The sequence below is a fragment of the Cetorhinus maximus genome, chromosome 7 (genome assembly GCF_964194155.1).
Source record: "Cetorhinus maximus chromosome 7, sCetMax3.hap1.1, whole genome shotgun sequence".
Taxonomy (NCBI): Eukaryota; Metazoa; Chordata; class Chondrichthyes; order Lamniformes; family Cetorhinidae; genus Cetorhinus; species Cetorhinus maximus.
The window spans coordinates 15,900,034-15,923,549 of NC_135885.1; the positions used below are offsets into that span (position 1 = coordinate 15,900,034).

General features: G+C 45.8%; 1 protein-coding gene across 1 annotated transcript in view; it reads left to right on the forward strand.

Annotated features, from left to right (window-relative positions):
• Window positions 1-20,350, forward strand: part of LOC144682606 (cytokine receptor common subunit gamma-like) — a 47,504-nt gene extending 27,154 nt beyond the window's left edge. The window contains exons 8-10 of the mRNA XM_078545096.1: window positions 3,437-3,539; window positions 9,283-9,367; window positions 18,830-20,350. Of these exons, the coding sequence (XP_078401222.1) occupies window positions 3,437-3,539; window positions 9,283-9,367; window positions 18,830-19,117 (476 nt within the window). The 3' untranslated portion in view covers window positions 19,118-20,350. The remainder of the gene's footprint in view (window positions 1-3,436; window positions 3,540-9,282; window positions 9,368-18,829) is intronic.
• The last annotated feature ends 3,166 nt before the right edge of the window (window positions 20,351-23,516 follow it).

Consider the following 23,516-nt stretch of genomic DNA (forward strand, 5'->3'; position numbering starts at 1 on the left):
ACTCCACCTCACTGTTAACCATACGGCTAATCTTTGTGTCATCCGCAAACTTACCACTCCTATCCCTCACATAGTCACCTATGTCGTTTATATAAATGACAAATAATAGGGGACCCAGCACAGATCCCGGTGGTACACCACTGGACTCGGGCTTCCAGTCACTAAAGCAGCCTTCTGTCATCACCCTCTGCCTCCTACAACTAAACCAATTTTGAATCCACCTTATCAAATTACCCTGTATCCCATGTGCATTTGCCTTCTTTATAAGTCTCCCATGTGGGACCTTGTCAAAGGCTTTGCTAAAATCCATATAAACTACATCAACTGCATTACCCTCATCTACACACCTGGTCACCTCCTCAAAAAATTCAAATTTGTTAGGCATGACCTCCCCCTGGCAAAGCCATGCTGACTATCCCTGATCAAACCTTGCCTCTCCAAGTGGAGATAGATTCTCTCCTTCAGAATGCTCTCCAATAGTTTCCCTGCCACTGATGTGAGACTCACTGACCTGTAGTTCCCTGGCTTATCTCTACAACCCTTCTTAAATAGCAGAACCACATTAGCTGTTCTCCAGTTCTTTGGCACCTCCCCCGTGGCCAGAGAGGAATTAAGAATTTGGGTCAGAGCCCCTGCGATCTCTTCCCTTGCCTCCCTCAGCAGTCTGGGACACAAATCATCCGGACCTGGAGATTTGGCTACTTTTAAGCCTGCCAACACCTCCAATACCTTGTCATTCCCTATATCAATTTTCTCAAGAACCTCGCAGTCTCTCTCCCCGAGATCCATACCTTCATCCCCATTCTCTTAGGTGAAGACGGATGTGAAGTGTTTGTTCAACACTCTACCGATGTCCTCTGGCCCCACCGTTAGATTGCCCCCTTGGTCCCTAATGGACCAAGCTTTTACCAGCCAGAGCTTTCTCATGTCCCCTCTTTGCTTTCCTAATTGCTTTCTTAAGCTCCGCTTGCACTTTCTGTACTCCACTAATGCCTCCGCTGATTTGTTTCCCTTGTACCTGCTAAAAGCCTCTCTTTTCCTTCTCATCGTAACCTGAATATCTCTGGTCATCCATGGTTCTCTGGGCTTGTTCCTCCTTCCTATCACCCTAGAGGGAACATGTTGAGCCTGTACCCTCCCCATTTCTTTTTTGAACGCCCCCCCACTGCTCTTCTGTAGATTTCCCCACAAGTAGCTGTTCCCAGTCTACCTTGGCCAGATCCTGCCTTATCTTACTAAAATCCATTCTCCCCAAATCCAAAACATTTTTTTGCAACTTGTCTATTTCTTTGGTCGCTATCACTAAAATGCTTCCCCACCACCACCTCAGCCACCTGTCCGGCTTCATTCCCCAGAATTAGGTCTAGCACTGCGCCGTCCCTTGTTGGACCCTCTATATATTTACCTAAAAAGTTCTCCTGTACACACTTCAAGAAATCCACTCCATCCAAGCCCTTAACACTATGTCTATCCCAATTAATGTTGGGAAAGTTGAAATCACCTAATATAATTAACCTATTGTTATTGTTTTTACACACCTCTGCAAATTGTGCACATATTTGCTCCTCAGTTTCCCGCTGACTATTTGGCGGTCCATAATAAACATCTAAAAATGTGGCTGCCCCTTTTTTATTCCTACGCTCTCCTCACAAAGCTTCATTCGATGCCCCTTCCAATATATCATCTCTCCTTACTACAGTAACTGACTCCTTAACTAATAATGCAAGGCCTCCTCCTCTGTTACCCCCTCCCCTGTCTCTCCTGAAGATTCTGTATCCAGAAATGTTAAGCTGCCAATCCTACCACTCCCTCAACCATGTTTCTGTGATGGCTACTATATCACAAATCTATACGTCAATCCTCACCCTTAACTCATCCATTTTACCTGTAATACTGGCATTAAAGTAGAGGCCATCCAGCCTTGCCTTACTCCTTTGAAACTAAATGCAGCTGTACTCCCTCTGACTTGATTATTTTACTGTACTATGATGTATCCCTATTCTGCTAACATTCTGTGTCCCCTCCCCCTGCTGAATTATTTTAAACTCCTCCCAACAGCACTAGCAAACCCGCCCGCAAGGATGTTAGTCACGCTCTGGTTCAGATGTAGACCGTCCCGCTTGTACAGGTCCCACCTTCCACAGAAACGGTCCCAGTGATCCAGGAATCTAAAACCCTCCCTCCTGCACCAACTCTTAAGCCAGGTATTCATCGGCGCTATTCTCCTATTTCTGTGCTCACCATCACGTGGCACTGGGAGTAATCCAGAGATTACAACCCGAGAGGTCCTGCTTTTCAGTCTACTGCCTAATTCCCTGAATTCTTGATGCAAGACCTCATCCCTCTTTCTACCTATGTCATTAGTACCAACATGTACCATGACCTCTGCCTTATCACCCTCCCCCTTCAGGATGCCCTGCAGCCGTTCAGTGACATCTGGACCCTGGCACCAGGGAGGCAACATACCATCCTGGAGTCACATTGACGACCACAGTAGCGCCTATCTGTTCCCCTGACTGTAGAATCCCCTATTACTATTGCTCTTTCTCTCTTCCTCCCCTCCTGTACGGACAGGCTGCTTGTGGTGACAGAAGCTTGGCTCTGTCTGCATTCCCTGGAAGGACCAGCACCCTCATCAGCCTCCAAAATGGAAGACCAATTTGCAAGCAGGACCCCAGGGGTCTCCTGAGCTACCTGCCTGTTTCTCTTGGACTGCCTGATGGTCACCCATTTCATTCCTTCCTCAAGTCCCTTCATCTACGGTGTGACCACCTCTCTAAACATGCTATCCACGATGCTCTGAGACTCGCGGATGCTCCACAGTGTCCCCAGCCGCCGTTCCAGCTCTGAAACCCGAGCTTCCAGGAGCTGCAGCTGGACACACTTCCTGCACACATGCTGGTCCCGGGCACTGGAAATGTTCCCAGCTTCCCACATGGAGCACGAGGAGCACACCATGGGTTTGAGCTCTCCTGCCATGACTTATCCCTTTAAATTAAACCTTTTAAACCAATTACTCTCGGGCCCTTCTTTCCTGATCCTCAATACGACAGAATATACAAACTATAAACCACAAAATGACCTTAAACTAAAGGCGGTAAAAGTAGTAAATACTTACCCAACCTTATCCACTCGCCATTTCTCTCCCTTGTAGCCCTTTACTGCTGCAGTAGGGCAAGACCACTCTCTGAAGATTTAAGAAGTTGGACAGCAACTCTGCGCCAAATTCCCACTGTGCACCAGATTGCCAATACCCACACTCACTCTGGCTGTGTCTCACTCAGGATGAGGTCTCTCCCCTGCTCATGTGCAAGCACACTGAGTAGCGTCATGACAGGCCAAGCCGTGGGATCAATGTGCATGCCTGAATTTCTAAGCTGCTTTGTCCTTAAATAACTGCCATTTAATGTGATTACTTTCCTTCTTCTTTCCCAAGACTCATCCGCCTCACCAACAATAAATTTACTTTTCCTGGTTTTACCGCTGGCAGCAGTTCTGTCTATTGTTTTACTCACGTGCGCACTTTATAAAATTAAGAGGTGAGTGAAGTATTTTTTTCATTGGGAAGCTTAATCCTTGGAATGTGCTTCAAGTTGGACTTTCTCAGTTCAAAATGGGCAGCGGGATGGTATTAGGGCAGTGGATTGTCGGGTTGAAGTTGGCCTTCCAAATTGAGAACAGCGGCAGGCTGTGAGGAGGGAGAGGGTGCTACAAAATGGAGGCACCCTCGTCTCAATATTTTTAAGGTGCACATTAGAAAACATATTCTGCAGCTAGGCCAACACTATGGGGCCTGTGACTGCTCTTGTCCCCAGGAAGGCGGGGAGGGCATCCAGGCCTACCTGGAGTGCTGGTCTCTCTGGCCTGTTGCTGGAAGATGACACCAGGCAGCCTGCAGGAACCTTTAACTGGCCTCAGTTAGGTTCCTAATAAGCCTGATAGGCCACTCGCAGTGTGCGGATGGGTAGCCCTGCTGGCTCCCACTTCCGCCTCTCCAAAAGTGGCCCTGAGGCGGAATGCAACAGAGGATCCGGCCAGCTGGTGGGTGGGGTGGGGAGGGGGTTGGGTGGGGGGGTGGGGCGGGGCGTGTGGGAGAGGGGTTTGGGCAGGGCCAGGCCTATTTTTAGCTCCTGCTCACTTCCAATCCCAGCCCTGATGGGGGCAGAAAATCCCATCCCACAGTCTCAGGTGTGGCTCAGTGTTGGAGCTCCCAGCTTGGAGCCAGAAAGCTGGGTGTTCAAGTCCCACTCCGGAAACTGGGGCACGAAATGTAAAGTGATACTCCACTGCATCGCCGAGGGAGGCCCCATCTGCCCCTCAGGTAGACACAACAGATCCTCTAACACCATTCAAAGAAGAGCATAGGGGTTCTCTCTATTGCCATGCAATATTTATCCTGCCACCAACATCACTAAAGCAGATTACCTGCTTGTTATCACATTGCTGGTTATGGGGCCTTGCTGTATGTATGTCCTGCAAACCAAAGCAACAATGCTTTTAATGTATTTAATTGACTGGAAAGTCCTTTGGTCAGGAAGAAATCAAAGATCTTTGCTTCTTTACTGCGATGACTAAATTCCCGTCCATCAGCTCAGCAACAGCAATGGAGCCAAATGAAGTTATTCTGCTGCAGTCAATTCTGATCTAGTTTAGCCCTTTCAATCATTTGTATCGCTTTGTGAGACAAGTCGATCTTGAAAGTCTCCATACCAGGTTTTCTTGGTCTGCCTTGGCTTCTAGTACTATGTACCTCTATACAGTGCTCTGAAAGGTCTTTCTCGCTCTTTCCATTCTTGAACCATTGTAGCGGTCTTTCATTATTTCGTGACCGAGCCACATTCTTTTGTTATCATTCTTGATTTTTTTGCATCCTAGATTGCTGACCCAGAAAGATACATATGGTCACTTAGTAATACAGAACTTAAGTATTGCTGAAAAAAAGAGACATGCTGTCAAAGATTTTCATCTTGCATGCATCGGGACAGATGCAAGAATATCAAATTTCAAAGGGGACAACAATCTATGCTGCATGAGAAGAGGGATGCTGCTTGGTTGGCAAGTAGGATCTGATTGGCTGACGTGGCAATATGTCAACCAGTCAGAGCCAACTTGCCAACCAAGCAGCATCCCTTTCCCCATGCTGTATAAATTGTCGATCCCTTTGAAATTTGGTATTTTTGCATCTGTCCTGATGAGTTCAAGACAAAAAGTTTTAACAGCATGTCTCTTTTTTTCAGCAATGCTCAAAATACATTTGGTGATGACACATGGGCCCCAAAACCACAACTGCTAAAATTGTGGGTCTGACCAGAAACCAATGCTTCCTGTTTAGTTGGCATTAAAATGCGGAGATGCATCATTTACAATTCTGTAGGTTAGACAATTATTGAAATAGCAACTGCACTAAATTATCTTGTACATGTACTAAATAGTTACAGATCCTCATTCACTTTCTACCACCTGCTAAGTGAAACTGACAAGGCTTTCATCTGAAACTGACATGGGTTAAGCAATGAATATGAATCTGTGATCTATGATTCCGAGCTGAGAGGGGATGGGGTAAGAAGATACGAAACTTCAACTAAACTCCTCGCACACACTTCTGGCTTTACCGATTACTCATGGAAAATGCAGATGGAATCTGGAAAAAAATTACGATCTTGCAGGGCTGTGGGGAAGAGTTGGGGGAAGGGGCCAACTAGAAAGCTCTTTCAAAGAGCTGGCAGGCACAGTGGGTCGAATGGCTTCCTTCTGCACTGTATGACCCTGTAGTTTCCAAAGCCAGAGATCCCTGATCACAATCTTTTGATTACCGGGATACTAAAATGCCAAATAGGCTTCCAACAATTAATAAATACCGTGCTCACTCCACATGAAATCAGTTCTCAGGTAAAAGATGTTTCTTCTGTGTTGCAGGGAAAGTACCTGTAAAAATTAATATTGTTGAACAAGAGTGGACCTTAGCGGTTCCCCTGAGAGCCAGACAGGGTCAAATGGAGATTCCCACTTACTTAATTATCATCACAAATCAGGGTGAACTGAAAAGCTCCCACCAGCAGTGCTTTATGGACAGTCCCCCATGCCATTCCAGTGAGGCCTATTTGCAAATCACTGAGCCACTGTGTTTGTTATTTTTCAGTCATGGGATGTGGGTGTTTCTGGTAAGGCCTGCCTTTATTGCCTATCTTTTATCACCCTTGAGTAGGTAGTAGTGAGCTACCTTCTTGAACTGTAGCAGTTAGTGCGGCGATGATACTCCCACGGTTAGGTCAGGAGTTCCAGGATTTTGACCCTGCAACAATGAATGGCTGTACAATTCCAAATCAGGCTAGTGTGTGGTTTGGAGGGGAACCACACTTGCAGGTGGTGGCCTTCCCAGGCATCTGCTGTCTTTGTCCTTCTAGGTGCTAGAGGTCAGGGGTTTGGAAGGAGCCATGGCGAGTTTCTGCAGTGCATTTTGTCGATGGTACACACTGCTGCCATGTTGCAACTGCGATGGATGGAGTGAATGTTTAAGGTGGTGGACGGAATGCTGATCAAACCAGTAGCTCTGCCCTGGATGTTGAAATTCTTGTTAAAAGACCCCTTAATTTTCTAGTATTATGGTGGCCCACAGCGGCCGGCCTCTTGTTCCCTCAATGCCAAAGCAGCTCCATTCATTTAACGAGATTCTGCAACAGCAACTTACTTTTATAAAGAGCTCCTTTTATTTGGTTCCAAACATCTCAAGGTTCTTCCCAGCAACGTTATCAAATAAAATCAGATGAATATCGTGACTTCTGATCGACCTGAGAAGCAATACACAGTTGCCTGGGTGCAGGCATTCAATGTGGGGTTTTTGAGAGTTAAGAGAGGCTGTAGATTCGTTCCCAGGCCTTTCTGAAGTTAACCCATTCTGGAATGAATGGAGCTACCTCTGGGCAGAAAGGGACTCCTGGCTGTTAGTGGCATTGTTGGAAAAGCCCTGGAGGAAAAGAGACTCAGTCTGACAGCAGTTTAAAAAAAAAGTTATTTTAACAATGACAAAATGTACGTCTTTACTCGTTTTTTTATATCCAGGGAAAACGGGGGCAACAGAAAGTGCTGCCTTCATAACTTTGTTCCCTTTTAATGAGGTGATTAACTACCCTGTTATTTAGGTTTCAGAGTCCCTTTATAGAGGGACCAACAAAAAGTCTGTGGTAAAAGTAGCATGAAGAAAGGTATGAACATCTGCCTCAGGAGTTCAGTTTAGACGAGGTCAGAGGTTAAGTATCTTGGTAATAGGGACCCAACTGGGTTGTACCATTAAAAAAATTTTCCTTGTGTCAAAAAAATGACAAATTCAATTTATAACATAGCAGCGTGAGAATGTAGAAAACAGAGTAGTCCATTCAATACTTCAAGCCTATTCCGCCATTCAGATAGACAAATATCTGGACAGATTTGTTATTTTTGGCAAACGCCCAGCTCCCTTTTGTTTGAATTTACTAATTCTGGGTAATATGCTTAGAGTTTTTATTTTTATTTTAGGAAGAGGCTAGTGATGACTGCAGGTGAAAAGCTGTACTCCCGTGGCTCTGATGTACCTCTCAGAGTCTTTTACTACTACTCTCTCAATGAGGCAGCCTGATAGCTCTATTTATGTGGCCATTTTGTGTGTCTGTAGAGGCACATGCAATACACAACTTCATACTTTCAACCATACATGTCCACAGTATACAGATATGAGCATTTGCAAAACATTTTGGACAAAGGTGACTTGTAAGTTGAAACAGCAACCAAAACAGGTGTGTGACAATAAAAGAGAAAGTAATTACTTGCATTTATTTTTTATTATTCACTTATGGGATGTGGGTATCACTGGCTAGACCAACATTTACTGCCCATCCCTAATTGCCCTTGAGAAGGTGGTGGTGAACTACCTTCTTGAATTGCTGCAGTCCATGTGGTGTAGGTACACCGGCAGTGCTGTTAGGAAGGGAGTTCCAGGATTTTGACCCAGTGACAGTGAAGGAACAGCGATTTTTTTTCCAAGTCAGGATGGTGAGTGGTTTGGAGCGGAACTTCCAGGTGGTGGTGTTCCCGTGTACCTGCTGACCTTGTCCTTCTAGATGGTAGCGGCCGTAGGTTTGCAAGGTGCTGCCTAAGGACCCTTGGTGAGTTCCTGCAGTGTATCTTGTAGGTGATACACACTGCTGCTACTGTGCGTTGGTGGTGGAGGGAGTTAATGTTTGTGGACGGGGTGCCAATCAAGCGCCTTTCACAACCTCAGGACATCCAAAAATGCTTTATACCCAAAAAAGCACAGTGTTGTAACGTAGGAAATGTGGCAAATGATTGGTTTGTATCAAAGTTCCACAAACAGCAAGATAATAACAATCAGATAATCTGTTTTAGTGATGTTGGTTGAGGGATAAATATTGGCCAGGACATCGGGGAAAAATCCCCATCTTGTCAGCATATTAGTGCCATGCAATCATTTCATCCACTTGAGAGGGCAGACAGGGCCTAGGTTTCACGTTTCATCTGAAAAATGGCACTTCTGACTGTGCAGCACTCCCTCAGCACTGCACTGAAGTGTTAGCCTAGATTTTGTGCTCAAATCTCTGTTGTGGGATTTAAGTACCTAACCTTCTGACACCAAGACATAAGTGCTACAACTGAGCACATCTTACCAACCTATAATTTTCAAACGTATCCATTTCCCCTTTCTTAAACAGACGTTTAACATTAGAGACCACCCAAACCTTTTGCGCCTCTCCCATTTCCAATGATTTTTTTTGGAAAGCTATAGTTGATGTCTCCACCAATCTTCTTCCGCCTTCCTTCGTTATTCTTGAATTTGGGCCAAATGTCCTGTTAAACTTCCTACTTTTAATCCCATGAATGTTTTAATTCATTTTTCCCTCTGAATGAAAAAAAAAACCTGGGCCACATCTCAAAATGACCCCTGATTTTGCAACCTCACACACGGAAACCATGGCATTTTAGGTAGGAACACACAGACAAGGCCTTGTTTTAATGCCTCATCTGAAAGCTGTACCTCTGCCAGGGTGGCACTCCCTTAGCATTGCACTGAAGTGTCAACCTATTTTTTGTACTGAACAGTGGGACTTGAACACAAAACCTTTCTACTAAAAAATAAGAGTGTAGTCAGAGGAAACATATATATATATCTTGCATGACTGTGATAGAACAAACAGATCTAGTTACGTTGTTTAAGCTCTTCTCTGTATTTCAGTCCAAGGTTATGTGTCTGCCTCTGATTGTGCACTTAGTACAGTGTGTCTATATCTTTAGAGTAAACACGTGGCTTTTCCCAGGAATACCAGACCCAAAACATTCATTTGTTGAACTCTTTGAGGACTACAACGGAAACTTTCAGGTAAAATGTGAAACAATTGTTTTAAATTTTAATCCTTGATTCTTCTTTCCCACTCAGTTATCCCAGGCTGGTACATGATAGCTTGGGAGACTGCAGCTTTCTGTACCTCATCTAAGTGATCATTATTCATGTACTAGCTCAAAGGGAGTTCATGGGATTAGAGGCATCATTGGCCAGACCAGAATTTGTTGCCTATCCCTAATAGCGTTTGAACTGAGTGGTTTGCTCGGCCATTGCAGAGGTCAGTTAAGAGTCAAGCACGTTGTTGTGAGTCTGGAGTCACATGTAGGTCAGACCAGGTAAGGATGGCAGATCTTCTTGCCAAAAGGCCATTAGTGAACCAGATGGGTTTTTAACAACAATCAGTATTGGCTTCATAGTCACTATTGCTGAGGCTAGCTTTATATTCAAGATTTTATTAATTGAGTTTAAACTCCACTAACTATCATGGTGGGATTTGAACCAGTGACCCAAGGGCATTAAGTCTGAGCCTCTAGGCTACTATGCCAGTGATATTACCACTGCACCACCATCTCCTCTATTAAAACCTATTAAAATATGACAATTTTACAAAAAGGCTAATTGGATAATAGCCAGTTGTGCAAGTGCTGCCTGATCCTTGCTAATTCCTAGTCCATCAAAGCACACCGACCACTATTTCTTTGAGATTAACTTACAGGGAATATACAACACAGAAGCAAACCATTCAGCCCATCTAGTCTGTGCTGGTGATTATGCTCCACATGAATCTCTCCCCCCGCCCATCCCATTCCGTCTATCTCAGCTCAGTCTTTCACCATAGCTTTCGATTCCATTGTCCCTCATGTACCTTTCCATTCCTTTCGAAAGCATCTAAGCTATTTGCCTCAACTGCTCATTGTCACTGCAAGTTCTACATTAGAAGACTCCTGAAGCTTGCATCCGGTCAGAATTTTCAGTGACATTGGACATTAAGGTCTTTGATTTGCTAGACATACCAATTGGATAAAATCTTTATGGGCCCAGTTACGATGGCCAATGTTGCAAGTCATCCCTCCCAACAGTGAACCCTGTTCTAAAGAAAAGCACATCAACAGCAGCAAAAGCAACATGCTGCATTTAAATAGAGCCTGCAATACAGGGCAGAGTTTTGCTCTTGGCGGGCGGGCACAGCAGGGGCAGGTGGGGGTGGTCGGGAAGCCAAATGCCACCCGTGATCGGGGCCAGAAGGCAATTTCATGCTGGCGGACCAACTAAGGCCCGCCCAGCATGAAAGGCAGCTGGGGAACCTCCGAGGAGGGGCAAGCGGGGGTAGGGGCACGTTGTCCTCCGGGTCCAATGGCGACCCGGCAGCCGATTCAAAAGCGGCGCAGGCAGCCCCCGGGGAGGCTGCCCACGCCGGAGTTGCAGCAGCGACATGGCTGCGACCCAGGAAGGAGAATCCACGCGGGAGGTGAGGTCGGTGGGGTAGTCGGCTCCAGGTTTCTCCGACGAGCGCCTCGCTGCCCTCCTGGAGGAGGTGGCTGCCAGAAGGGACACCCTTGTCCCCTGAGACGGGAGGAGGAGGCCACCGCACCTCACCAAGAGGGCATGGGAGGAGGTGGCACCCCGGCTGAGCAGCCGCAGCATGGTGAGGCACACATGGGTGCGGTGCCAGAAGTGCTTCAATGACCTGCTGCACTCAGGAAGGGTGAATACTGTATTGGTATGAGTCAGCGTGGAGAACAGCTAAGGTCTGGCTACCCCCACCGTGGACCTCAGAGGTGCTAGAATCTGAGCAGCACCTGTCAATGAAGCCAGAGCTGGCCAAGAGGGTGAGCCCTCGCTGCTTGGACTGAGTGTCTTGTGGCTCAAGGGCCAAGAATCGAATGTGCACTGTAAGGTGTTCCTCAGGTGGGGATGGCCAGGCTGCAATGGCGCTGCAGGTAGAGATTGGGCTTATCAATGCTTCTCTGTCCTTTCAGGAGAAGGCATCCCATAACAATATTGAGAGGTTGCGGACTAGTGGGGGACCCCCACAACTCCTCAGCCTCACCCGCTATGAGCAGGAGACCATTGAACTTGAGAGGCAGCAAGCACCTCGATCAACCGGCCATGATGAGGTTGGGGTTTCAGATGAAGCTAAGAGTGCAGTGCACAGAGGTGAGAATTTCGGATTGGGCAACCATTCGAGTGTAGACTCTTCATTGGTGTGAGCTTTGAACCTGGAGTCCCCATTGTTAATCGAAAGATGATGGCACCATGATGTAGATCTCCGTTGTCTCACCAGGGTGCCTGGCACACACAGTGACAGTGTGATGGTTTTCACTAATGACATGTTCTTCTTCTCCCTTTTAGGTTCACCAGCAGGCGTTCGCACTGAGAACCCTGAAAGGCCATCCCTGACCCCGGAGAACCACCATGCTCCCCATGCACTGCGTCACACCCACTCTGTCAAGCAGGCACCAGCACAGTTCCCAGCACCTCGGTGGGCACTAGATCGCCATCTATTATCTCGGTGCACATTGGTGAGGGCACTTCACACTCGCTTGAGGTGCAGGCGGAGGCAGAGAGTGCCCAAGGTGCCGACAGTTGGAGGACTGCTGGGGACCAGGACAATGCTCAGTTGAAGGCTGATGATGGACCCTGGAGTCGTCCATTAGGCAGCAGGTGTTGGAAGTCCAGCGGTTTGTGCGAGAGGATCTGGTGGAGATACATGAACATATGCATGCCATGGTCTCCATTTTGGGTGAGTCCCTGCAGAGCATGACCTTTGCGTTGACCCTCATGGCTGAGCGCAATGCCGCATCCATTGAGAGAGTGGTGACTCTCATGGAGAGGCTGCTCTAGGGGCAGAATCAGCGGTGCCTGGGGATGCACTCAGGCATGCAAGCCCACACACAGGCAATGACCTCAGTTGGTCAGTGTCCACGTGTGAGTTGGATGGGGTACCCAGGATCCCAGCTGGGTGCCCATCCATCAATGGGAGCAGGGAGGTCCAGAACGACCTCACATTGGTGCATGAGCTGCCTGTTGTCTCTGCGGGCTCCTCTCAGGGCACTCCAGATGACGGCAGCAACTCCTCCGCCCCTCTGCCAATGACCATGACATCTGATGAGGCTGCGGTGACTGGGGAGATGCCAACCTTGGCACTGGCCACTCCCTCCCAGGCGGGGCCAGCACAGGCTCCACAGGCCAGAGGACGCCCGCCAAGGTCATCAAAGCCAATAATACAGCAGAGTCAGCAAGCTGTCTCCTAGGCCGGTGCCAGCGAGGGGGAAGCACCTAGACGTAGCACCTGCAAAAGTAAATTTAAAGCACTTTAAGCACAAGATGGGCTTATCACGGGCAATATTTTGTTCCCCAATTTTGCTTTGAGGTTTTTAATGGTGTGACAAACAACACTGGTTAATGTTTAGTTCAGCAATCTGTCACGTGCAACATTAGATGAGATTTAATTTTGTGCTATTGGCCTGAGTTAGCTTTGTTTGTTCTGTAGGTGCAGGGTAGGCCATTATGTAATGATGGGCGTGTGTCTCTTGAAACTTTATTGCAAAGGCACGTGGTATATGTTGTTGGCCAAAGAACTGGTCCTGTCAGGGATCGAGTATGGAGGCTGCAGCCCTGGCATGTGCTGGTGGTTCTTATTTGGTAGCCTAGCTGAAGGAGTGTTGGATCAAAGCATCTTGGGTGTCCCTGCCTCCCTGGAGGTTACCCTGGTCTGCCTCCGCACCCTCAATGTTCTCCTCACCGTGTTCATCCTCAGACTCACTACTGGATTCATCCGCTGTGGCCTATGCAGCTGCGTCAACATCCTCTTCCTCCAGTGGGTACCCCCTTGCCAGTGCCAGATTGTGGAGAGTGCAGCATGCAACCACTATCAATGACATCCACTCTGGGGGGCATTTCAGTGCCCCCTGAATGGCCCAAGCATCGGAAGCGCATCTTGAGAAGACCAATGGTCCTCTCTCGCACCGCCCTTGTACCAGTTGTACCACTGTTCGGCCACTGTTCTTGGGTGGTGGAGAGGCGTCATAAGCCACCTCTTTAACGGATAGCCCTTGCCACCCAGCAGCCATCCATCCAGTCAGGCTGGAGCACTGAAGAGCCTCGGCACCTGGGAGTGTGTGAAGATGTAAGTGTCATGGGAGCTGCCAGGGTACCTTGCACAGACTTGCAGAATCTGCATCCTGTGGTCATACACTATCTGCACATTCGTGGAGTGGAAGCCCTTTGTGATAACAAAGGCACCGGGCTCACCCGCTGGCACCTTGATGGCCACATGTGTGCAGTCGATGGCACCCTGGACCTGGGAGAACCCAGCAATCACAGAAGAGCCTCTGGCTCACTCAGCCTGGCTGGCCTCGTCCATGCAAAAATGATTGAAAGTCAATGCATGCCTGAAAAGAGCTTCTGTCGCCAGTTTGATGCAGCTGTGGACAGCTGATTGGTAGACTCCACATAGATCCCCCACTGACCCCTGGAAAGAGCTGGAGGCAACGACGTTGAGGGCCACTGTGGCCTTCAGAGCCACTGGCTTGGAACGTCCATCCACACACAGTCAGAGCTGATCTCAGGCCCAATCCTCTGACAAATGGAGCTAACGGTTCCCCTGGGAGGTGGAACCTCCTTCGGCACTGCACCTCGGATATTGAGGTAGCTGCGTCACAGCCTTCAAACCCTGGCAGCAGGATAGTGTCCTCTTCTGCGGCCCCTTCCACCTTGGACTCCCTGCTAGCCCTGCCACCCACTCTGCCCGCGCCTCTCCTCCCACAGGTGGCTCCCCTGGAAGCTGCATTGGGACACCTGGCCTCCTCTCCCTTCTGCCTCTCTCCTCCTCTTCAAAGGAGGTGCCTCCAGCAGGGACCACAATCCCCATCACCAAGGTTATGGAAGGCTGTCTGATATCGGAAAGGGTCCAGACAGTCTGAATCCTCCAGGGGCCTGGAAGACAACAATGAGTCCTGAAATGAAGCCTAGAAATGATCAGAATGAAGCTGAGATGAAGCTGTCCAGTTCACATTAGCAACCAGCAGCACACGATCTCCAAAACTCCTCATTACTCACATTGACAATGCTGCTGACCCTTCTTATCCCGCCCATGGATGAGCTTTTGCAAAGTGTGGCCTGCCCGTTTTGCCTGTGCTACATAAAATCAGCAACAGTTGGTATGTCAAGGGCCTTAACTGGCCTCTTAATTAATGGCGGGAGCGCCTCCCCTTCCCGCGTGCGCCCACCGAGCGAAATGTCGTGAGAGTGCTCGTTGACTTCGGGGCGCTCGGCCAACGTCAACACGCGCTATTTAATGCTCAAGTGGGTCAGGCACGCGCCCACCCGCCCACCGAGCGAAAAGCTTTACCCATAGGAAGATGTTCCAAGACACTTTAGAGAGGTGTTAGGGGAAAAGAATAGACACTGGTTTAAAGAAGCTAACAGGAAGGCTGACCTAAATCTTAGCTCTGAAAGTTATGTTTTAAGATGAGTCTTAAAGAATGAGATAGGGAGAGAGAGAGAGAGAGAGTAAAAGGTGATAAATGAGTGCATTCCAGGTCAACTGAAGGAATGGCTATGATGAGGCATTTATGAGGGGATGAACAAGAGACCAGAGTCAGTGGAGCTCAAAGTCTGAGACGAAGGGTTGCCTACATTGGATTGATAATTAAACTTCAAAAATAAATTAATTAACCATGAAACACCTTGGAATATCCTGAGGATGTGAAAAGCACGAAATACATTTACGCTCTTTTAGCACTGCTGGCAAAAGTGACGGATATAAAGGGTTGAATTTTCACCCCCATGTCGGGAGTGCAGTTGTAAAAACACCTGGCTCCACCAACCAGGCTCAGGAGAAAATGCCCAGAGTGCACAGATTTTCAGTCCATGGGCCTGGATGTTAACAGGAGTTGTGCCCGCTGCCCCTGGAAGCAGTTCGGAGGCAGCGCAGGAGCTGTTGGGTGCGAAGGCGGGCTGGGCGAAAGGATGACCTCGGTGACCCGGTACTTCGTCCCAACTGCAAAAAAACCATAAAATAGCCCTTGAGCCCTCACCTCCTCACATCCCATCCATGCAAACCCATGCCACTGCATGCCCCCCACCGACCTCCATGGCCCCTCATGCCACCCCCCTGGCCCCTCATACCCTCCGTGCCAAATCATGCCCCTCCACCAACCCCCATGGTCCTTATAGCCCTTAAGCAAATTTACCTCAGGACCCACGCTGAGAGGAAATAAGAAAAAGTTCTAAATGTCTGTTGCTGAATTCTCTATTTTTAAAAAAAACTCTCACTGATTAAAAAAAACCATTCACTACATTTAAATTCTTTCAACCACTTAATTCCTTACAACAACAAGCATTTGTATCCACAGCCCCACATCAAGACTTGAAACAACTTGGGATGACAATCAAATGGAACTGACAGGCACCCCACTGTGTTAATGATAGGTTATGAAATCAGTCATACAGCATAAATCATGTAATGATAATCTTCAGGCTTATATCAACAGGCAGAGTGAAATAGCAACACTGATTCTTTTTAACCTGCAGGCTTTAGAAAAAAAGGGTTGGAGATTTAAGTCATTTGAAAGCTTGACAGTTCCAATGAACTTTGACAGCTCCCTTGATAGCTTGACAGACCCCTTGGCAGTTCCCTTGACAGCTCTTTTGACAGTTTGATAGTTCCAATGAGTTTATCCATTTTTTACACACACTCATGTCTATTTTTGAAAAATACCAAGGGCACCTTACTTCTCACAAAGGTGTCCCTGAACCTATACAAAAGAATGCCCCGCCTCTCCCCAAAGATCTCTGCTAAATTCTCTTGATAGGTGTAATGTGTACAAGTCCTGTTTTGGACATCCCTCTATTGAAAATTGGATCTGACTGAAGGCAGCTGCACTTTAACATGTGCAGCTGCCTCTGGGAACCACGAGAGTGCAGATTATAACCTGCTGTCATTCCCCCACCCCCGGCGAAAATGGCAGGTGCTGGGTTTGGGGAATCAGGGCTCCATCATCATTTTGAGTAAGCTGGAGAACCCATCCATCTTTAGGAAGATTCAAGTCAAAGAGGGAAGGGTCATGACTGGATTTAAACACAAGAATGAAAATTTTAAATTTCAGGAATTAGGAGATGAAGGGCAGTGGGGAAATTGGCGATTGTTGAGTGGGTCTTGGTGCATGATAAAATATGAACAGCAAAAAGTTTTGGATGAGCTAAATTCTATAAAGGATGAAGGCTGGAGGGCTAGTCAGAAGAGCTTTGGAATAGTTGAATGTGGAGGTGACAAAGACACGGATGCAAATTTCAGTGACAAATGAACTGAGATTGGGCCCAAGGCAGAAAACAAGATGTAGGTTGTCCTTTTGATTCATGAATTATGTGGTCAAAGTTCTAGCTCAAATGGGATATTGAAGCAAAGTCTGATTCATGATGTCTAGGGAGGTGGGTGGTGATGGAGTCAGTAGCAAGGATATTGGATTCATGGCAAAGGATCAAGATGATGGCCTTGGTCTTCCCAATATTTAGCTGGAGAAAAACTTGGCCCATTCAAGACTGGATGTTGGACGAGCAGTCTTACAACACAGGCAGTAGAGAGATTGAGAGAGAGGTGGTGAAGAAGTAGAGCTGGGTGTCACCTGCATGTTTGTGGATGTTGGCGCTACGTGCAGATGAGAAAGAGGGGCCAAGGATAGATACTTGGGGGTCTCCCCCTATAAATCGTGCAGGTGTGGAAAGATTTACATCACATGGTGATCCTTCTGTAAGCTCGATCAGGTTAGGCTATCTGGTATGAAGATTATCTGTAGGGGAGGACAGATTGGACAATATGCTCGATGCCTAGCCCTCCAAACTTTCCAATTATTTTTAATGATTAGAAAAATCATGAATCAGGCTGATTGCTTTCTGTTGTTGCCTTCCTGTCAGTGATTAATAACATTTACCCTGTGTAGACTATCAAATGTGTGGGAGTGAATTGAAGGCAACAGCTCAGAAATCCTATAGCTGTAGAATAAAAAGAGCTGCAGGGAGCTAAAATATATCTATGGAGATACAAACCGAGAAATTATTGCCTTTCATATTAGCGTACGAACGCTCAAAGAGTTCATGTGACATTACGCTGTCTGTTATTTTAACCGAGTAGACAACTCATTTAAAATATGTGCATTATAAGCAGTTAAAGCAGATAGGGAAATGTCATAAGAACATGTTAAGCATTTGTACCTCATTATCTCACATGGCAATTTCTAGGTAACAGTCATTATCATGGGCTTCTACCATATATACTCATTCGATTCACTTACGCTGCCAGACACATAAACCTCCTCAAGCCAGTTCCTGTGTGATGTCAATGTCACAGAATACTATATCTAAACAAAAAAAAGGAGCTAATAGGCATTCTCCTAATGGTTCAGGAGGTAAATGTTCCACTTGGTGTGTGGTACTGAAGGCAGGATGGTTATATGTTCAATTCCTGGGGGCTGCCTGTGGTGAGTTGGCTGATCTTAGCTATGTGCCAGCAATAAGCACTGCAATTGGTGTATGGGTTTCTAGGTGAGGAAAGAGAGGAATAGCTCATCCAGGATTTTCACAAATGGAGTGTGTGTATGTGTTTACTGCATCCATAGGGCAAAGAAAAGAGCCAGGCTTGATTCTTAGGCACCACAACATAGCATACAAACACTTTGGAACTCTCTGCCTCAGAAGGTGGTGGAGGTGGGGTCACTGAATATTTTTAAGGCGGAGGTAGATAGGTTCTTGTTAGGCAAGGGGCTCAAAGTCCCTTTGGGGGTGGATGAGAATGTGGAGTTTGAAACCCAAATAGATCAGCCATGATCTTATTGAATGGCAGAGCAGGCTCGAGGGGCTAAATGGCCTACTTCTGCTCATATTTCATGTGTTCAGATGTATTGAACTCACTCGTGAAGCATGTCCACTTGAGGGAGATGCTGTAGGGATTTTAACCTCCATTTAACCGTATCGAAACATGATAAAAGAATGTTACGGCACTGATATATTTCAAGCCACAGTTGCCACTGGCTCTCCTTTGTGGAAGTGTGAACTAACAGTGCTGAGTTTTAGGGACCAGCAGGAATCTTTCTGAAGCTAACTTTGCACCACTTACAGTTAACTGCAAATAAGAAACAGTGAGTGAAACTTGTGGTTCCTGTAACCATTCATAATGCTTTAAGCCATTGGTTAAGTGGCTTCACACCAGTTAGGCTGTATTTATTGAATCAGGACAGAACAAAAATAACATTGGACTGACACAAGATTTACTGTCCAGCAAGACATGAAATAATATCCTGTCCAAAGTTCCAGTTAAGGTTAGCGACAGCTCCACTATCTTAGGCTAACTGATCTATCCAACTTTTATCAAGTGACTTTTATCAAGAACAGGGTGGGAATGTAGCAAATATGGTTCATGATCTTTTCTAGTTCCTTACCTTATTATGACTAAACTACCATGAGTATGACTTACAAAAATAATGTGTCCTCTTGCAAAAGGAGTGGATTAGTGTGTCTAAATGCCTGAACATAAATTCGCAATCGGACTGTATTCCAATTGAATGCCAAGTTGAAGAGGAAGCAGTGAGGCTGAAGATGGAGCACGAGGATCCTCAGCGACTTCTGTCAGACAAGACTGAGAGAAGTGATTCAGCCCCCGAGGGCATTAATGAAGAGAATGAAAAGTCTGTTGAGGATGTGCCAAATTCGCAATTACTAGTTCATGAGACTTCCACTATTGACATGTCCAAAGTCATCATGGATAAAAACATGTACATAAGACTATGATTTACATGTTCAAGGACACAGTTCTTATGATGTTAAGATACAAAATGGATGTCAAGGGGAAAGCAAAAAGACTGTCTCTGAACTCAGAACTGATAGCAACATTTCTAAAAACAATGCTTGAAATGATATTTTCAGCCGAATGGACGCATACTTCAACAGAGCAATCTGCCCACCCTTGCACATCACTTGGTTAATCATGCTGGTTAAACCCCATGTCTGTGTCTGGAGAAATCCCTCGGACCTGCTCCCACACTAATATTTTTTATTATTCAGTCAAGGGATGTGGGCATCACTGGCTGGGCCAGCATTTATTGCCCATCCCTAATTTCCCTTGAGAAGGTGGTGGCGAGCTGCCTCCTTGAACCGCTGCAGTCCATGTGATGTAGGTACGTCCACAATGCTGCTAGGGAGGGCGTTCCAGGATTTTGATCCAGTGATGAAATTAGCGTGAGGAAGCCTTATGTATTGTTGGCGGAATGGGAGCATCTCCGAGGAATTTCCTGGGTTCTCAGTCGGATTAGACTACCCAAATGGCAACAACAACAACAACTTGCATTAGGGCACCTTTAAAGTAGTAAAACATGCCAAGGCAATTTTATAAGATCAAACAAAAATTTGACACCTAGGCTCCGAAAGAGATATTAGGACAGGCAATCAACAGCTTAGTCAATAAGGCAAGCTTTACAGGGAAGAGAGAGAGGTGGAAGAAAGTAGACCATTAGGGAGGGAATTCCAGAATGAGGGGCATGGCCCAGCCACTAATGGTGGAGTGATGAAACTCAGAGATGTGCAAGAGACCAGAATTGCAGGAGCACAGATAGTTCAGGGGATTAAAAACAGAAAATGCTGGAAAAACTCAGCAGGTCTGGCGGTATCTGTGGAGAGAGAAACAGAGTTAACATTTCAAGTCCGAATAACTCTTCTACAGGGCTGGAGACAAGCAGAAATGTGATGTATTTTATGCTGCTTAGGAGGCGGTGGAGCAGGTGGACATGATAGAGGGTCAGGGATAGGTGGCAGCTAAGGAGAGACTGACAGAGATGTCATGGGCATAAGACAAATGGAGTGTTAATGGTAGTGTTAAAGACTAAAGAAGGTACTGATAGTGGCATAAAGGTAAGATAGCAGAATGTGTTAATTCCAGAATAAGGGTCAGCACTCTGTGAAAGCACGCATAGAAACAAATAACAGATAACCCTGGGGGTGAAGGGGGGGGTGCTGCAGTTTGGGGAAAAGGATAAAAATAAATGAATAAATATAAAGAAGTAAAAAATAAAAATAAAACTATATATTTTTTAATTGGATTAAAAAGGGAGTAAAGATAGAAGAAAGAGTTCATGTTGTTGAACTCAATGATAAATCCAGAAGGCTGTAAAGTGCCTAATCGGGAGATAAGGTGCTATTCCTCCAGTTTGCGTTGGGCTTCACTGGAACATTGCAGCAGGCCAAGGACGGACATGTGGGCATGAGAGCAAGTTGGTGTGTTGAAATGGCAAGTGTCAGAAGGTTCTGGGTCATGCTTGCAGGCTGAGCGAAGGGGTTCCTCAAAGCAGTCACCCAGTCTGCAGTCAGTCTCCACAATGTACAGGAGACAGCATTGGGAGCAGCTAATACAGTAGGCAAATTGAAGGAGGTGCAAGTGAAGTGCTGCTTCACCTGAAAGGAGTGTTTGTGCCCTTGGACAGTGAAGAGGGAGAAGATAAAGGGGCAGGTGTTGCACCTTCTGTGATTGCATGGGAAGGTGCCGTGGGAAGGGGTTGAGGAGTTGGGGGTGATAGAGACGTGGACCGGGGTGTCACAGAGGGAAAGGTCCCTATGGAATGCTGAGGGATGAGGGGAAGATGTGTTTGGTGGTGGCATCATGCTGGAGTTGGCGGAAATGGCAGAGGAAGATCCTTTGATTGCGGAGGCTGGTGGGTGAAAAATGAGGACAAGGGGGACCCTATTATGGTTCTGGGAGGGAGGGGAAGAGATAAGGGCAGAGGCACAGGAGATGAGTCAGACACTGTTGAGGGCCCTGTCAACCACAATGGTGGGGAGCCCTCAGTTGAGGAAGAAGGAATACATCTTTCATCTTAGCTCAGGAGATTGTAGGGTCGGAGGAGGCTACAGAGAAAAAGAGTGGCAAGGCCATGGAAGGATTAGAAAACAAGGATGAGCTTATTAAAATAAAACTTCAACTGATAAAAATCTGCTTAAAAATATCATCTGACATGAAAATAGAGTTGATAGGGGAGAGAAAGAATATTTTTCTGTATTGCACAAAACTGTCTGTTGGTTCAGACATTAGTAATTGTATTAAATGTACAGTGATGTATATAACTCTGTCCCTTGATATATGAAATCTCAGTTCAATATTATGAAATAGTACAGTACCAAAATGTTGGTGTGACAAATATGATTAGTCAAGCAATTAAAGAAATGGTTGATGCTCTTCATGTTTAATATGTTGTTATTGTGCAAGTTTGTTGAGAGCCACAAATATTGTCAATGCCTTACGCAAAGATCACAACTCCACAGAACACTAGAGCATGCAAATCAGAGAGTGATGACACATAGATATATGTCTGGGACTTTTAAAAAATAATGATCTGTAACAAAATTATGCTTCTTTGCCTGTGATGATTAGGCCTGAGTACACTCAGGGTGAACTAAGGATGTGGTGAAGCAATTGTTTTCCCTAAAGGAAAACATTGTTGCTCATGACTTCAGGACAGCCAGTGAAACTCTTTTGAAGCTTAGTCACAGTTGTAATGTAGGAAATGTGGCCGCCAACTTATGCACAGCAAGCTCCCACAAACAATGAGATAAATGTCTAAGTGACCTGGTGTTTTTTTTACGGGTTTATTGATGGATAAATGTTGACCAAGGCACTGGGGACAACTCCCTGGCTGTTTATCAGATATTGTCTGGGAAGCTTTTTCATTTACTCTGCTTATTGGAGACCAGGTAAAGCAAGAACTTTTGGTAACAGGGAAAGGGCTGAAAATTGCCTCTTCAGCTCATTTATACTGCCCATTTCAGTAGCCTTCCCCACAAAACTATTAAGCTTCAGGGGAAAATGTCTGCCTTATCTTTCATCTGTGTCTCTGATATTTAACTTCATCATGAACAATTTACCTGGTCTAATTTTCTTAACAACTCATTTACACATAAGATAAGATCTGACGCATATCTCATTGCATTTCCTTCCACCCTTCGAACACAAGCTCAACAATCACTCAAGTAGGACTGGTAAACTATATTGTGAGTTCTTTATTCGAAGGATGCAGTAGTTTATACACTTTGCTGGAGGGCTCTCACTAACACATCTTACTTAGGCAACTAACACATTCCAACGCTTTGTCATGTGACAGATGATATCATATCCTGTCTGGTGATATATAATATATATGGGCATACTGGCTTAAAGGAATTGAATATATCCAAGCGAGGACAAAGAAACAAATGGGGTATTTTACCAGAGGTGAACCAACAATGGTACAAGTATATATTACTGCATGTTCACTGTCATTAAAACATTGCATTGTGGTGTGAACAAGGTGAACTCGGAAAGTGGTTAGAGACCACAACTGACACTTCAAATCACCTGCATGCTAAAGTTGCTCATGGAAACTCATGCACATTTGGAAGCTAAGTCATCACTAAGAGTAATAAATTTTGTTTGATAAAGCCGGATGTGATAGTTCCAACCTCAATCATCTTTGTCACGACAGACAAAGATTAATTTCATAAAATTCTTGGGTTTGTGTTGTTAAATTTGGCAGCAGGTTTTTTTAGATTCTAATGAGCATGTCTGAGAGAGAAAGAATCGTAAATTGGAGCGAATTTGTAGTCCCCGAGTTAAATTTCAATGAAGGGTGTGAAACAATGCTGTGGGATAATGACATGTAAACATTGAACAACTGATAGTCCTTTTTAACGCATTTTGCTAGAGGTATTAACCCACATCAAATTAATGAGTTTATGCCTCTGCTGAAATGGCAGAAGGAGGAATTTTAGATGAATGGGTTCAGCGTTTATTCTTTAATATCCCAAAGCATTATTTCAAATCCAAATAATTATTTTAGTACATGCTGTCTCAGCCCACACATCAAGTCTGGTTATTGGACCAAGGTCGCTGATGGCCATTGAACCATACTCCACTGTCAACCTGCTGTAAGGAAGTGAGGAAATTATATACTTAAGAAAATATATCAGAAGTGAAAGCACATTTTCAATGACTTTCTTAGTAAACTAATTGGAACAGGGATTGGAAATATATCTTCGTTCCTTCACTGTCGCTGGGTCAAAATCCTGGAACTCCCTCCCTAACAGCACTGTGGGTGTATCTACACCACATGGACTGCAGCGGTTCAAGAAGGCGGCTCACCACCACCTTCTCAAGGGGCAATTAGGG